At 40.8% G+C, this 13884-nt stretch overlaps 2 protein-coding genes, 1 long non-coding RNA gene and 1 pseudogene across 4 annotated transcripts; 1 reads left to right on the forward strand and 3 right to left on the reverse strand.

Moving 5' to 3' along the window:
• Positions 1 to 415: 415 nt before the first annotated feature.
• Positions 416 to 4094, forward strand: LOC116193015 (kelch repeat-containing protein At3g27220-like). Its single transcript, XM_031521740.1, has 7 exons — positions 416 to 946; positions 1336 to 1518; positions 1804 to 2033; positions 2453 to 2623; positions 2734 to 2839; positions 3129 to 3335; positions 3834 to 4094. The coding sequence occupies exons 1-7, from the start codon at positions 764 to 766 to the stop codon at positions 3996 to 3998; spliced, it is 1245 nt and encodes a 414-aa protein (XP_031377600.1). The 5' UTR covers positions 416 to 763; the 3' UTR covers positions 3999 to 4094.
• Positions 4095 to 4367: 273 nt separating this feature from the next.
• LOC116193014 (F-box/kelch-repeat protein At1g51550) lies at positions 4368 to 7674 on the reverse strand. Its single transcript, XM_031521739.1, has 2 exons — positions 6835 to 7674; positions 4368 to 5654 (listed from the first exon to the last, which is right to left on the reverse strand). Exons 1-2 carry the CDS (start codon positions 7376 to 7378, stop codon positions 4675 to 4677), a joined length of 1524 nt encoding a protein of 507 aa, XP_031377599.1. The 5' UTR covers positions 7379 to 7674; the 3' UTR covers positions 4368 to 4674.
• Positions 7675 to 9462: 1788 nt separating this feature from the next.
• LOC116193016 lies at positions 9463 to 10151 on the reverse strand. 2 transcript variants are annotated; one of them, XR_004154183.1, is made up of 2 exons: positions 10014 to 10151; positions 9463 to 9904 (listed from the first exon to the last, which is right to left on the reverse strand). It is a non-coding gene; the product is annotated as an uncharacterized LOC116193016 (long non-coding RNA). The 2 variants fall into 2 exon arrangements; XR_004154184.1 differs by having other exon boundaries at positions 9996 to 10151.
• A 29-nt stretch (positions 10152 to 10180) lies between these two features.
• LOC116192958 lies at positions 10181 to 13300 on the reverse strand (annotated as a pseudogene).
• Positions 13301 to 13884: the final 584 nt, after the last annotated feature.

A 13884-nucleotide genomic window follows, 5' to 3' on the forward strand; every position in this document is an offset into this window, starting at 1 on the left:
TTTTCCTTTTAATATTTTATTTCAATTATAATTTAAAGTATCCAATTGTAAAAAATTTAATAACAGCCGTCATTAATTTTGGGAACCAATTCTTATTCATTTTGCCAGATTACAATACTTTTAAATTATCCTTTATTTGATTTGAATTTCCTTTTAATTACAATTATTAAGAAATATAGCTATATTTAATTACATTTACTTCATTCAACTTTATTTTATTATATATAGATATAAATATAAATACCTAATCCAATAAGATTGATCTGACGGTTAAAAGGGTGTGACGATCAATGAAAAGTTTCAAATTTAAATCACGTCCCGAACGTCATACAAGAAAATACTTCATATTGAACCACATCCGTAATAGGACTTATCTGTCACGTTGGCTTGCAGGTTGCAGTGTCCGCCTGGACTAGACTGGATCTAGAGGGGGAACTTGGGAAGGGGAAAGGAGAGTGGGGAGAGAGAGAGAGAGGAGCTGGAAGAAAAAGAAAAAAGAAAACAAATAAATTGGCTTTCGGCACCCTCACATCATCACTGCTTTCTCCCATCCCCTCATCGTTACCATTAGATCTCACCGTCACCGTCGCCGGGGACTCGAATCGTCGATCTCTTGCGGTCGCTGTTAAAAATCCGTAAAATTTCAGATGTCGGCGTAGCATCCATCCATCCATCATCTCTTCCACTCCTTCAAAGGGAATTGAAGGCTGAAGGCTCGTATATTATATTATATATGTGTGTGTATCTTATGTATGTATGAAGGATGGTGAGGCCAGTTGGGAAGCACAAATCTGCGAAATTTGTGCTAATGCTAGTTTTCCTGCTCGGATTCGTCCTCTTCTATAACTTCTTCTGGGCTTCTTCTCCTTACTTGGCATATGTTCGTCCCAAGACCGCTGCCAACGTAATCGTCCCCATCAACCCCGAAACCAACAAGTCTCAAAAGGTACCAGTAAAACCAGCTCTTTGTCTTTGGTTGGTCGGTCGCTCTGTCTGTCGGAGTTTATGTACATATATATATATATATATATTGGTGACAGCCATCGACAAAGAGTAGACTAACAAAGTAATTGCAGCTTTCCCTAGTGTAGCTAGCTTTCCCATCACTTCTTTTTGGTTTCTTTTTGTTGGTGGTGTTGTTGTTGCTGCTGCTGCTGCTTCCAATCCAATCGTCTCGGTGAAATGTTGGGTAGGTTCGGTTCCAGCTGCAGGTTAACTTCATGAATGACCGAAAACAAACGATGTTCTTTTATTTATTTTTCTTTGCGGCCTGCCTCTCCAGTCTAGTCTGACCTCATGCTTCATCTGTTGATTATTATTGTCGCTAACCTGTAGGGAGAAACCACCAAGAAAGGTAATCTTCACGAGAGAGTCTTGGCAGCAACTTTTGCTGATTTGCCTGCCCCCGAACTGAAATGGGAGAAGATGGCATCTGCACCCGTGCCTAGACTAGATGGGGCCGCCATTCAGATAAAGAATCTTCTGTATGTGTTTGCTGGATATGGCACCATCGATTATGTGAGAACCTTGGCCTCATATCCCACTATATGCTTTGCTTGAAGCTAGATTTTTATTGTCTTAGAGGGTTATGATGATGAGTTTTCTGACCACCCACTGGAGATGAACACTTCTCATGACATACTACTGCTGATGCTTAACCGAACCGAAGAAGTCTTTTGGCATTGCTGTCTCATATTCAAAAAGTTGGTTTGCGCGGCAGAATAGCTGATTATTTTGCTTTTCATGTCTGAGTAGATCACATATTCCATTCTCATTCTAAAATTTTGATTTTCTGTTCTGCAGGTGCATTCTCATGTCGATATATATAACTTTACAGACAATACTTGGGGAGGAAGATTCAACATGCCAAAAGAGATGGCCCATTCGCATTTAGGAATGGTAACTGATGGAAGATATATATACATAGTTACCGGGCAATACGGGCCCCAGTGCAGGGGGCCAACTGCCCATACTTTTGTGTTGGACACCGAGACAAAGCAGTGGCATGATATGCCTCCCTTACCTGTACCAAGGTATGTCAGTCATTTTTATTTTTATTTTTATTTTTGTGGTCCGCAGCCCCATTCTAACCTTTTGTTTTAATATAGAGTGTCAACTGTAATTAATATCATACTTCTGATGAGAAATATCTGGTCCTTTCATAACTGAAGTCCATCATAGCTGGTGCTTGATGATGATGTGCTCTTAGTTGTCATATTCTACTATGGCTAGTTCTTGGAAGTAATTTTGGTAGTTTATCGAATTTGATTTACATGGAATTTCGTGCAACTTTTTATGCTGGATGTTTTGACTTTTAGAGGATCATGTTTTGGTGTTGCTTTAATGCTACGATGGCATAATCTTCTGGCACTTTCTTCTCTATGTTGATATTGGTTTTGTTTCTTGATTATTAAACTTATGTCCCTATCGGCATTCTGGGGTATAATTCCAGATATGCACCAGCAACCCAATTTTGGAGAGGCCGACTTCACGTGATGGGAGGCAGCAAGGAGAATAGGCATACTCCTGGGCTAGAACACTGGAGTATTGCTGTAAAGGATGGCAAAGTATTAGAGAAGGAGTGGAGACCAGAAATACCCATACCTCGCGGAGGACCTCATAGGTCAGTGACCCGTGTCTGGACTAATATTCTTTAAAATTTGCGTTTTTTATATCCTTCTGTGAAATTTAGTCATCAAAAATTAATTTGATGTCTTTATTACTTTCATGCAGGGCTTGTGTTGTTGTCAATGATTGTCTAATTGTTATTGGTGGTCAAGAAGGTGATTTTATGGCTAAGCCTGGATCACCTATATTCAAATGCTCCCGTAGAAATGAGGTAGCAATATAAGCATCCTCATGTTAATCACATCCTTGTGAACTAATGAAATTTCTACTTTGAAATTGAAGAAAATGCTATGAGCCACGGTGCTTTATTGTGGATCGCTTCTACGAATATGAAATAATTTGAGGGAAGACCCAAACTTATTTTTCCCCTTATGAAAATATTATCCTGACAATAAAATGTTGAATTTTTATTACTATCGAGCATGTTTAGATAATATGATATTCTGTGCCTCGGATATTAGTTGTCATTCATTATGGAATTTACTTCTTGGTTGTTTCAGGTTGTTTATGGTGATGTTTATATGCTAGATGATGATATGAAGTGGAAAGTATTGCCTTCAATGCCAAAACCAGATTCTCATATTGAGTTTGCCTGGGCCATTGTCAACAATTCAATTGTCATTGCTGGAGGCACGACAGAGAAGCATCCAGAGACCAAAAAGATGGTGCTAAATGGAGAATTGTTCCAGTTCAATTTAGATACAATGGTAATAATCTTTTCCTTTGACATAGATATTTAGATTTTTTTTTTCTTGACACTTTTATTTTTTTATCTTTGAGGATTCCAAAATACGCTCTACCGCATGCATATATGGTTTTATCTCTGCATTCATATGGAATTTCAAGAAGAGATATGGTCTTGGTTTAAGCCATTAAAAATTCTATCCATGGAAGTTGGCAAATCTCTCGTTAGTGTTCACTTTAAATGAGCTGGAAATGTCGAGTAATCGTCAGAGAAATTAGCAAATCTCTCGGAGGGGGTTGGCAATTTCTAGATGGATTTGAGGCAGATGGAAATGAATATACAGAAACCATGACTGGTTCTTGGTATCCCTATCTGGACTCCGAAATCCAAGAAACCATGATTGATCTGTTTTCTCTGAGTTTGCTTCATGGGCTACTTTTATCAGTTTGTCCGTATGATACCCTGCATTGCTTTTATCCCATTGACTTATTTCGGTTATTGAATTTTGAATTGTTGGCAGAAATGGTCAATCATTGGAAAACTTCCATTCAGGGTGAAGACTACCCTGGTCGGGTTGTGGGATGGATATATATACTTTACATCTGGACAGCGAGACAAAGGGCCAGAGGATCCATCTCCAAAGAAGGTTATTGGAGACATGTGGAGGACTAAATTGAAGTTGTAAATTTTGTTTGCTTTAACCAAAATGCCAATTCTTTGCCTCGATAGTGTTTCACGGAACTTTGAGTTGCCAAATATATGCAACAGCTTAACAGTGAAAGAGTAGTCCTAATGGGGAGGGGAGGGGAGGGAAGGGAAGGGAAGGGAAGGGGAGGGGTGGTTCAATAGTGAAAAGATAATGTTAAACTGATGAGATCGTGTTCCAATTCAATGATATGCCACTCGTTACGAACATTGCATCTCAAGGATTTGGGCAATCAATTTACTCATTCTTTCCGGGGAAGTTTTTTCATAATTGTGTCATCCACAGCTTATCCTTAACTTAATGGATCTCCTCACTCTGTATATCCCAGCGCGTACTTTGGAAGCAGAGTGACTGCAAATACCCCAAAAGCATGGCCACATTTGAGCTCTATCTGGGTGCTTCATTTATTCAAATGCCATACTACCGGCAGCAAGCAGCTGATCCCAGTCATTTCCATCCAAGAAAACATGGAGAAACTGTTCTCTCTCAGCAGCACAGAAACATATATAGTCATTATGATTCCTTCCTCATCACTACTGCAAAGGATACTTACAGGCCATACGCATTTTAATACAATACAGCACAGGAATACCCAACTGGACTCCTAAGAAACTACAATACGGAATCTAGGTTTTCCGTAGATTCACTCTCATCTTTACAACTGAGAATGCAGTAATTCCACAAGAAAGAGCTCCCCATCGAACCTCAGCCCAGAGGAGGCAGCAGGATGTAGCAGACCATCTACCATCCCACCGAACACATACACATACCTCCCCAGGTGATCTGCACATGCCCGATGGAAGGATCTACAGCTTGGCTTATACCCTTTTGAGTTCAGCCTTCTCCACGAACTTGCCAGAAGACCCTTGGTGTTGGAGTTCACTTTATTCCCTTGCATTCCCTGCGACCTAATCCCTTTAGTATCCAACACCCAAAAGTCGTCTTTACGGTGCCTGAGTGAATCCTCGCCCCCGTATATTAGCAGCCGACCTCCCAGAATGAGTGTAGCAGAGTGACCCACGCGAGGAAGAGAAACTCCTTCTGGAATATCACGTATCTCATACAATAGTTGCACCCACTTCGTGTTACCTCCAGAAATATCTAAAAGCCATACATCGTTGAGCACTTCATAGCCCAGACCCCTTCCTCCAAATAATATCGTCTGAGTCCCCCCAATACAAGTCAAGGAGTGGCCCGAACGAGCTGGAGGAGAAGGGTTAGTCATGATCTCGTGCCACATCCCGAAACACAAGTTCTCGGACAGTTCCAGGACCCAAGTGTCACCCAACCGAAGGCCATATAACCCAATTCCTCCGTGGACAACCATCTTTCTATTGTCGATGCAACAAGCTGCATGGGCTCCTCGGGCAGGGGGGACAATCGACCCAACTTCGAGTAACCTCCACACTAAACTGATACCTAAGGTCTCATGGAATCCTACTTGCCCGACCCAGGTATCATTTTGACGATTGCCGTGGTCATTGATTCCACCAAACAGGATAAGGAAATCGCCTACTGCAACACAGGTGTGCCCGAATCTCCCGCTTGGGAATCCTGAATTCACCCTCTGCCACAATAGCTTCCTCCTAAACTCTCTACCAATGTAGGCCACCCACGTATCATCGAGATGTCGCCCTGGAGAAGGAAAGAAAATGATTGGATAACAAAAGGATGCCGTTCCTGCTAACAGTCTGGGGTGACAACTCATTCAATTCTATAAGCCGACCAAGACAAATTTGTTTAAGGTAAGCTGTAAAATACTTGGAACATAAAGCAGGCCATGTGGTGAAAGAACACATTTGTGAGACACAGTAGGTAGTTATTTGGGATGAGCTGAAACCAATTAGACAGATCACTGTCTCACAACTGCTTCAGAGAGAGATCTGAGCGAGTTTCATGGTAGAAGTTAGACAATACAATAGGGAACAAATTGGAGCTAACAAATTCTGTATTTAAGAACCCCGGATTCTCAAGCTGACAACACATGGAATAATATAATAGAAGATGCTGCAGTGAAAGCAAACTTTAAATCCAACCCAACCCCTTTCCTAAGTAGGAAAGCTGTCAGTGATAGATAAATCTGCCTCCCTTATTGTTCACCTATGCTAACTTCCATCATGATAACAGACAGACAGACAGACAGATAGACACAGTGAGACAGCACTGGCTTAAATTGAAAAATTGGATTATTAAATTAATTACGAAACGTAATTTTTGTTTGAATTGAATCAATACTTCCACTTCCAATTAAATAAGTATGAATAAAAAATCCATGGATAAAGATAGAAAAGTTTATTTCTAATCGTAACTAACAATCCGTTTGGTTTCGCAATTGAATTTTAAGATTTTAATTCTAACTTTTAACTCTACCCACTGTACAACAAAAACCAACTCTTCAAAATAAAAAAGGTGGACCACGTACATAAATCTACATGCATTTTCATTATACTCAATTTAATTTTTAATATTAAATTCTCTCAATTATTCATTACTTTACACATTTTCTCATAATTCAACGACACAATCATTACAACCCAATTAAAATTAAAACTCGACTCAACTTTAAAACCAAACACTATAAATCTTCAATTTTTGGTTTATATAGTAAAGATTGATGCAAAATAGCTATTAAAGGACGTCTTTAGTCTGATCCAAATCCAAATCCAAATCCAAATCCAATCCAAAAGGTGGCAGGGCAGAAGTAAAAGGGGGCAGGCAAAGCAGTTTTCAACAAGCAAAAAGAAGTACGGTGTCAAGCTCAAACTACAAGAAAGACCAAAGCCAACGGAAGCAAGCAAAAAGGAAAGAATTTTACCTCCCTCGCAACCACCACCAAACAAGACCAAGCAATCAGAGACAAAGTTGAGGGAGTGAGATGCCCTCGGGGCGGGGACTGGAAGCGCAGCAGCCTCTTCTTCTTCTTCTTCTTCTTCTTCACCGAGATCAGACAGATTGTAGCAAGTGACGGAGTCCAGGCGAGAGACTTGACGGTATATGTTAATCCAATTGGAAGGGGAAGTTCTATGATGGCCCTGAGACTGGCCGGGGTGATGATGATGGGAGAAAGATGATCTGAGGGCATCAACAGAGGTGAGACCCCACTCTCTCCGACATATGGACTCCCAGAGGGAGTCGGAGCAAGCCAAGGACCTGAATTTCTTGCAGGTGGAGGAGAAAGAAAGGACGGATTCAACAGGCAAGAGGAGCAAGATTGTGAACAGATGGTCCTGGGCGATTCTGCTTATTGGGGATCCATCGCTGATGCTGATGCTGATGCTGCTGGTGCTGCTACAACTAGTACTAGTAGTAGTACTAGTACCACTACCACCCGTACAAGCCTCAGCCCGTGCTTCTGCCATGGAATAACAAGATGATTGTGCAGTGTAGCGGATCCTCTTCTGCTAGTGCTAAGTAAGTTTTTGTATGGGGTTACAGGTGAGGAAGGGGAAGGGGGGGGGGAATGGACGAACTGGGGACGGATTGGAGTGTGAGTGTGTGTGCGTGTGCGTGTGTGCGTGTGCGCGCGTGTGTACGCAATCAACGATCTTGAGGAGGTAATGCTCTTTCTTTACTTTACTTTTACTTTGGCTCTGTCTGTATGAGTAATTGACTCCTCTAATCCGTGACTCTGGGAAAAAAACCACCTGTAACCATTGTTATCAGAACCGGACCGGACCGGCCGGTTCGACCGGTCGGACCGGGAACCGGCACCAAGTCCGGTCCGGTTCGCCTAAAAACCGAAATGGCAGCTTTGAACCGCCGGACCCATTGAACCGGCCGATTTTAAGTAAAATTTCATTAAACCGGCCGGTTCTATGGGTTTTTATGGGTTTCCTATTTAATGTAAAAATTGGTTGGTTGTGTAAGGATTTGAACTCATGACCTCTTGCTTTTCATATTAGCATACTACCAACCAAGCCACCACCACTCTTTTGTTCTTTTAACTCTACTTTTAAGTACTTATTAAATAAAATATTTATTTTGAAGTAAGAAATATTAAATATAGATACTTTCTTATACTATTGTTATATTTCTTTAAAATCATCATACTTTTATCTTAATTATCATAATTTTTTTAATAATATGAATATTTATTTTATTTTAAATAAACGAGCGGTCCGATCCATCGAACCCCGGTTGGACCCATAAACCCATGACCCCGTACCCCTTCCGGTTCATCATCCGGTCCGGTTCTGATAACACTGCCTGTAACTGTAAGTAGGCTTGGGTTGGAATTTCGTTCATTTTAGTTCTAAATTTAATTTTTCTTTTATTATTCTGCTAGTTCTCAATCTATCTATCTATCTATCTTTCTTTCTTTCTTTCTTTCTTTTTATTTTTTCCCCCTGTCATTGAAGTCCCGTCTCCACTTTTTCCATTAAAATTCTTTTTTCTTATATATTTAATTATAATTTTTCAAAATTTAAAAATAAAAATACAAATGGACAGAAAAGTTTAAAATAAATAAATAAACTTGAGATGGATGGATGGTGAGGAGTGAGGAGTGAGCAGTGGTGTGTGGGGAAATGGAAGGTTGTAGTTCCCTCCCCTCCCCTCCCCTCTGCAGTGTCTTCTCTGTTTCTGTCCGTTTGTTTGTTTCCGTTCTTTCTCGTCTTTTTGTGATTCATAATATAATATAATATAATATAATATACGGAACTGCCACTGAGTTTTGCTTTATCCTTTTTTAACTTACCACTACTATTTAAAAAGATTCTACTAATCATCCACTTCACAATGGCATTGTGTCAACTGCAATGAACATACATTTTAATTTTATTAATGAGCCTCCATAACATTTATCAATGTTGTCGGTTATTCTTCTTCTCTTTCATTTATCACACATTCCCCGAAGGGAACATCCTTATTAATTTATGTCATGTCCAAACCAAACCGGGTGGGTGGGTGGGTGTGTATCTAATCAAATAGAATTAGCAAGTCTCTTCCTCAAATTCCAAGGCTAAGCCGCCGCTGACTAGATAAACCGAAGCAAAATCCACATTAATAAATATAATGCTTGATCGTCCCGCTCCAGAAGAATAGAATAGAATGGCATGGCATGGCATGGAACGCAAGACCATTTTACAAAAAGGAAAGAAAGAAGGGAAAGGCGGCACTGAAATTAATTTAAGTTTTGAAAGAGGTGAAAAAGCTCTCGCCAGCTTCAACAACATCATAAGACTATGCTCAGCACGCATCTCCCAGCCAAGGGAGAGACGCCTCTGCCGAGAGACGGAGTCAACTAGGTCTCTCGGAGAGACCCAACAACAATGAGCTCTACACGACTTCAGCTTTGCTCTTTTCAGCTTTACTCCTGGCCATTGGGGGTTGTTAGATTTGTGGCTGTGAGATCCACAGCCTTTTTTTTTTCTTTTTTAATATGTATGTGAGCTCCAATGAAGACATTTAAAATAGAGATGATTATTAGGATGGTGAGTCTCTCTTTTTGTTGAATGTATCTTGAAATGATGTGACAATTATGTAACAGTGATGGATGGGCCCACTTCAAAGACTCGAATTAGAGACGGTGGATGGATAGTCTAATTTAAATGTATTTATCTTCTAACTACCTACCTACCTCTGATGCAGCAGCAGCATCATCATCCTACGCACTTTCTTCAGGACACCACCCTGATACTTCCATCATCCTAATGTTACATCCCTAGCACTCTGTTGACTCTCCTCGGTGTCATCTGCCAAGAGGAGAGGGGATCCAAGAGACCCCAACAAAACATAGCAATTATCACTATGGACTCCAAAACTCCACTACTGCGAATTTTGTGCCCAAGCTTTACCAATTAACTTTGAAATCCCAGCTTTAGCATCCTCTAATGTTTCAACTGAATGCCCCGCCCTTCATCAAAAGATATCCTCTGAATATTGAACTGCATATTTATCAAAATGAAAATATAGTTAGCATATTTTAGAGTAGCATAAGACCAAGAATGACCTTCGTATTGTCGTTTAACATTGTACTTGTGCACCCTGACGGACCCGAATATCAGTTCCCTTGCTATCTATTGATATAAAAGCAGCATCATCCACCTCGCTTTCTCTGGATAGGAGCTCTTTCAGGGGCTTCGAGAACATTGCATTCAGCTCCTGCTGAGAGAATAAAAGGTAATAATACCCCCCCCCCCCCCCCCCCCCCCCCCCCCCCTCATAGATACAAGTAGAGTGCCATTCTTTAGTATTGCCAGTTAGTAAACTCGAGATGAGTGATGCATGCATGGAGAGACATGTACTCAACTGCTAACAAATCAAGTAAGCACGACAATGATTAAAATTAAATTAATAAGAGACAACCTTTAAATTTTGGTCGCCTCCATCGATTGCGATCTTATCAGGTTCCAGGGCCTCATACTCTTTCACATCAATCCAAGCAACAGTCCCCCAAGCCTCCAATGAAGTATATGTCACTAGGACAAAAAGCATCCAAGTCATGATAAGAACTCGTTCCCTAAAAGATATTTCAATATGTGGCGACAGCAACACACGAATAAATCACCTGCAACTCATGATTCCCGATTTCTGCACTACATAAACACATTAACCTATAGTATTAGTAGCCACACTGGAGGAAATAAGAAGGCTTTCTCTCAGGTTCATGGAAACTCTCCTACATTTTTTATTTGCATCCTCTTGGTGCTTCACTGAAAATGAGAGCTTCTTATTTACCATTCAAAAAGAATAAAAAAGAAAGCAACGCTCTTCTAGCTGATCTACTTGGCAGATTTGGACTCCATACATGTCAATTGAGAGGCTATTCCCACTCTTATTTATGTATGAACTTCTCAATATCAATAAGAGCATCCTCAGGGTCTTCCTTCACGTCCAATTACGTGACACACTAACACCTCAAACCATTAGTGCTGTGGAATGACTTTCACCCAAAAGACAACAACATATAAAACTCTAGCAGCTTCACGAACTAGGTTAGAAATGGCACGCCTTAATAGGGTACTTCAATCCAACAATAATTGTTTTCTTAAATTGAAAGACAGATACAAACCTTATATTCATCATTCTGAAGTAATAGAAGTTCCCCCACTGTTGTGAAGGCCCTTGTTGATGTTTCGCTATATATTGCTTATGAGCCCATTCCTGGCAAACAGAATAAAGGTAAAGTCACAAGAAACTGCACAACCGCTGGAAACAGATTATAGAACTAAAAGAAGATAAACTAAAGTGGAATGCATCTGGAATACTTTTTTTCCCCTCAGAAGAAAAGAAAGATACATGAGAAGATCCGAAAGAAATTGAAATGGATACCACATCGAGCTGAGGACTGATGCTGATACCTAACGAACACATATTTATACATGTGGGACAAGGAAGTTACCTGTTGGGATTCTGGGAGCGGATAGACATCACCAAAAATAGTCACCCTTGCATTCCATAAACCACTCCATCCAGGAATCTATCGATTCTGACGGTCAGTAAACCATGAAGAAGGTACAAAAACAAAACCAGGTAACCAGGTATATGCGATCAAATAAAAGAGATGGAGGGTACACTACATAAAAGCAAACTTACCTGCAGGACTAAGGTACATCTTGGATCAGCCAACAAATTTCGCGTGTGGATTGCCAAAGGTGAAAATGAAAATACAGGATCTAGACATCACGGCCAACAACACAGCCAAATTATTATTGTTTTGACAACAGATGATGAATTTACGCAATGCTAAAACAAAATGTGTGTCGAAGCTTCTTATACATATTTCACTCATATGACTCCACAAAACCTGGTAAGACACAAATCATTGGCGTCCCTTGCCTACCAGATACACAAATGGGTACCCCTCTCTGCGATGGTGTATTTGTGACATCACAGTGCAAAGATGAGCAAATCTGGCCTAATCACAGAGGAAAAAGGAGAACATTAGAGGATTTCAGTAACAAAAATGGAAGACATCGGAAGGGCATATCTTTTTAAGAAAACCAACACTTACCTGTTCCATCAAATTGCGGACGGCCAATGCTGGTGGAGGTAGACCATGAGCAGGGGTTGCACTCTGGACCCCGCCAGAAATTGGTGTTCTAAACAGCCCAGCCCTCGTTCCCCCAGCTGCTCCACTTCCATATGGTACTGAAAGAGGCCTTCCCCTTTCAAATCTGTCATTGACGCTCCTGACAATGCTCTGTTGATGGTCCAAGTCATCCTTTAGACAAGAAAAACACTTTGGTCATGGTTTGAAGGGCCCTTAAGAACATAACGAAGGCTTAGCAGAAGTAGCGACTTGATACATCCGGCCAGGCTCTATAACGTAGAAGTGAACGTCTAGACTTTCATCAGAATATGCAGAAATCTACTAAAACTTCAGCTTGCATTTTACACATTGCTGAAGTATTGGAAGCTAGAAATATTCAATACAACAAAGAAGGTTTGGGATCCTGCATAATAATTATATATGATCCTGAAAGGTTCCGCTTCTCTTGTTGATGCTGGGCACTTCAAAGCTTCCTTTTTTCTTCTTCTTTTTTTCCGCTTTTTTATCCAGATCTTTCCCATAGTACAGAACAGAGTTCAAGTTGTGATTCATTTTTTTCCTTAAATAAATAAATAAATAATAACCTACGAATGCCAACAACATCACAAACTCAAAGGGCAAAAATTTGCGGATCAAACAATTCAGTGAGAATGAGTAGGTACAACCTACATGCCAGTCACCTATTGCGAGAGGGTGCAAACACCGTACAGATATTTGAGCGGAGCGCAACAAGTCTAAACTTCCGGTGCATAGCTACCGTAGGTATCTATTTTCAAACAAGAACGCCCTTTGCACAGAACAACAGCCATAAGAAAAGGAAGGAAAAACAACCTGAAGCAGGTATCTATTATCAAGCATTTCAAATCGAGAAAGCTACCCGCTCGCCAAGGAGCCTTTTCTGTCCCTCGAAAGAAGAAGAAGAAGGCAGGGACAAAAAAAAAAGATTTTCAATGCAATAGGACGCGTAAAAAATGTGATTATTTGAGCAAAGAGATGTAAAAAGATTACAAACCTGCGAAGAGGAAAAGGAATTTTCGGGGACTGCACCGAGACCGAACCCATTAGGAGGAGGAAGACCATCTGCGGGCGGCCTCTTCTCCTCATCTGGGGCGCCACCCCCGGTATAATCGCGCTTTGAGGCGAGAGTGCGGAGACAAATAGTGGGGGAGGATTTCGGCACTTTGAGGGAAGAGAGCTTATGGAGACTGGATGCGCTTATTGAAGGAATCGGGGTATGCTTCTTCTCGGGAAAGTTGGACGCGGAGACGGAGCACGACAGGGTTCCCATGGAAAGCTAAGCTGCAGTTTCAGTTCAGTTATTGAGGAGGGATTGGACGAGGAGGAGGAGAAGGCATGATTTTGGCCTAGGAGGAGGCAACGGCACGATTGATTGACTTGAGGTGAGCGTTTTAAAGGTTTTTATATATAATTATATTCCAATAGATAGAGAAAGCACGTGGGGAAAGTAGCAGCATAATTTTTCGGTACTGTTAGGCTATCTTCAGCCTTTATGGGAGGCCCCCTCCATTGCGTGGCAATGGGGAGACGCGCGCGCCCATCTCTATCGGTCGCGGACATCTCTGTGCAGAGGTATGTGGCAGCCCGGCTGCTGCTGCAGCAAAGCAGGTTTTTTTTTTTTTGCCCTTTTAAAAGAATGGTGTTTTTAATTAGGGATAATTCAACTGATGATCCAAAAAATTTTATAAATATTATAATATGGTACAAAAAGTTTTTTTTACTACTTAATAGTACACAATCTTTTAAAATTATTTCAGTATAATACATACCATCATCTCTCGATTGACACCATTAAGCCGACGCTGACGTGGCTCGCTACATGTCAGCACCTTTCTAACGTGGCCGAAACAATAA

The sequence above is a fragment of the Punica granatum genome, chromosome 1 (genome assembly GCF_007655135.1).
Source record: "Punica granatum isolate Tunisia-2019 chromosome 1, ASM765513v2, whole genome shotgun sequence".
In the NCBI taxonomy this organism is placed as follows: Eukaryota; Viridiplantae; Streptophyta; class Magnoliopsida; order Myrtales; family Lythraceae; genus Punica; species Punica granatum.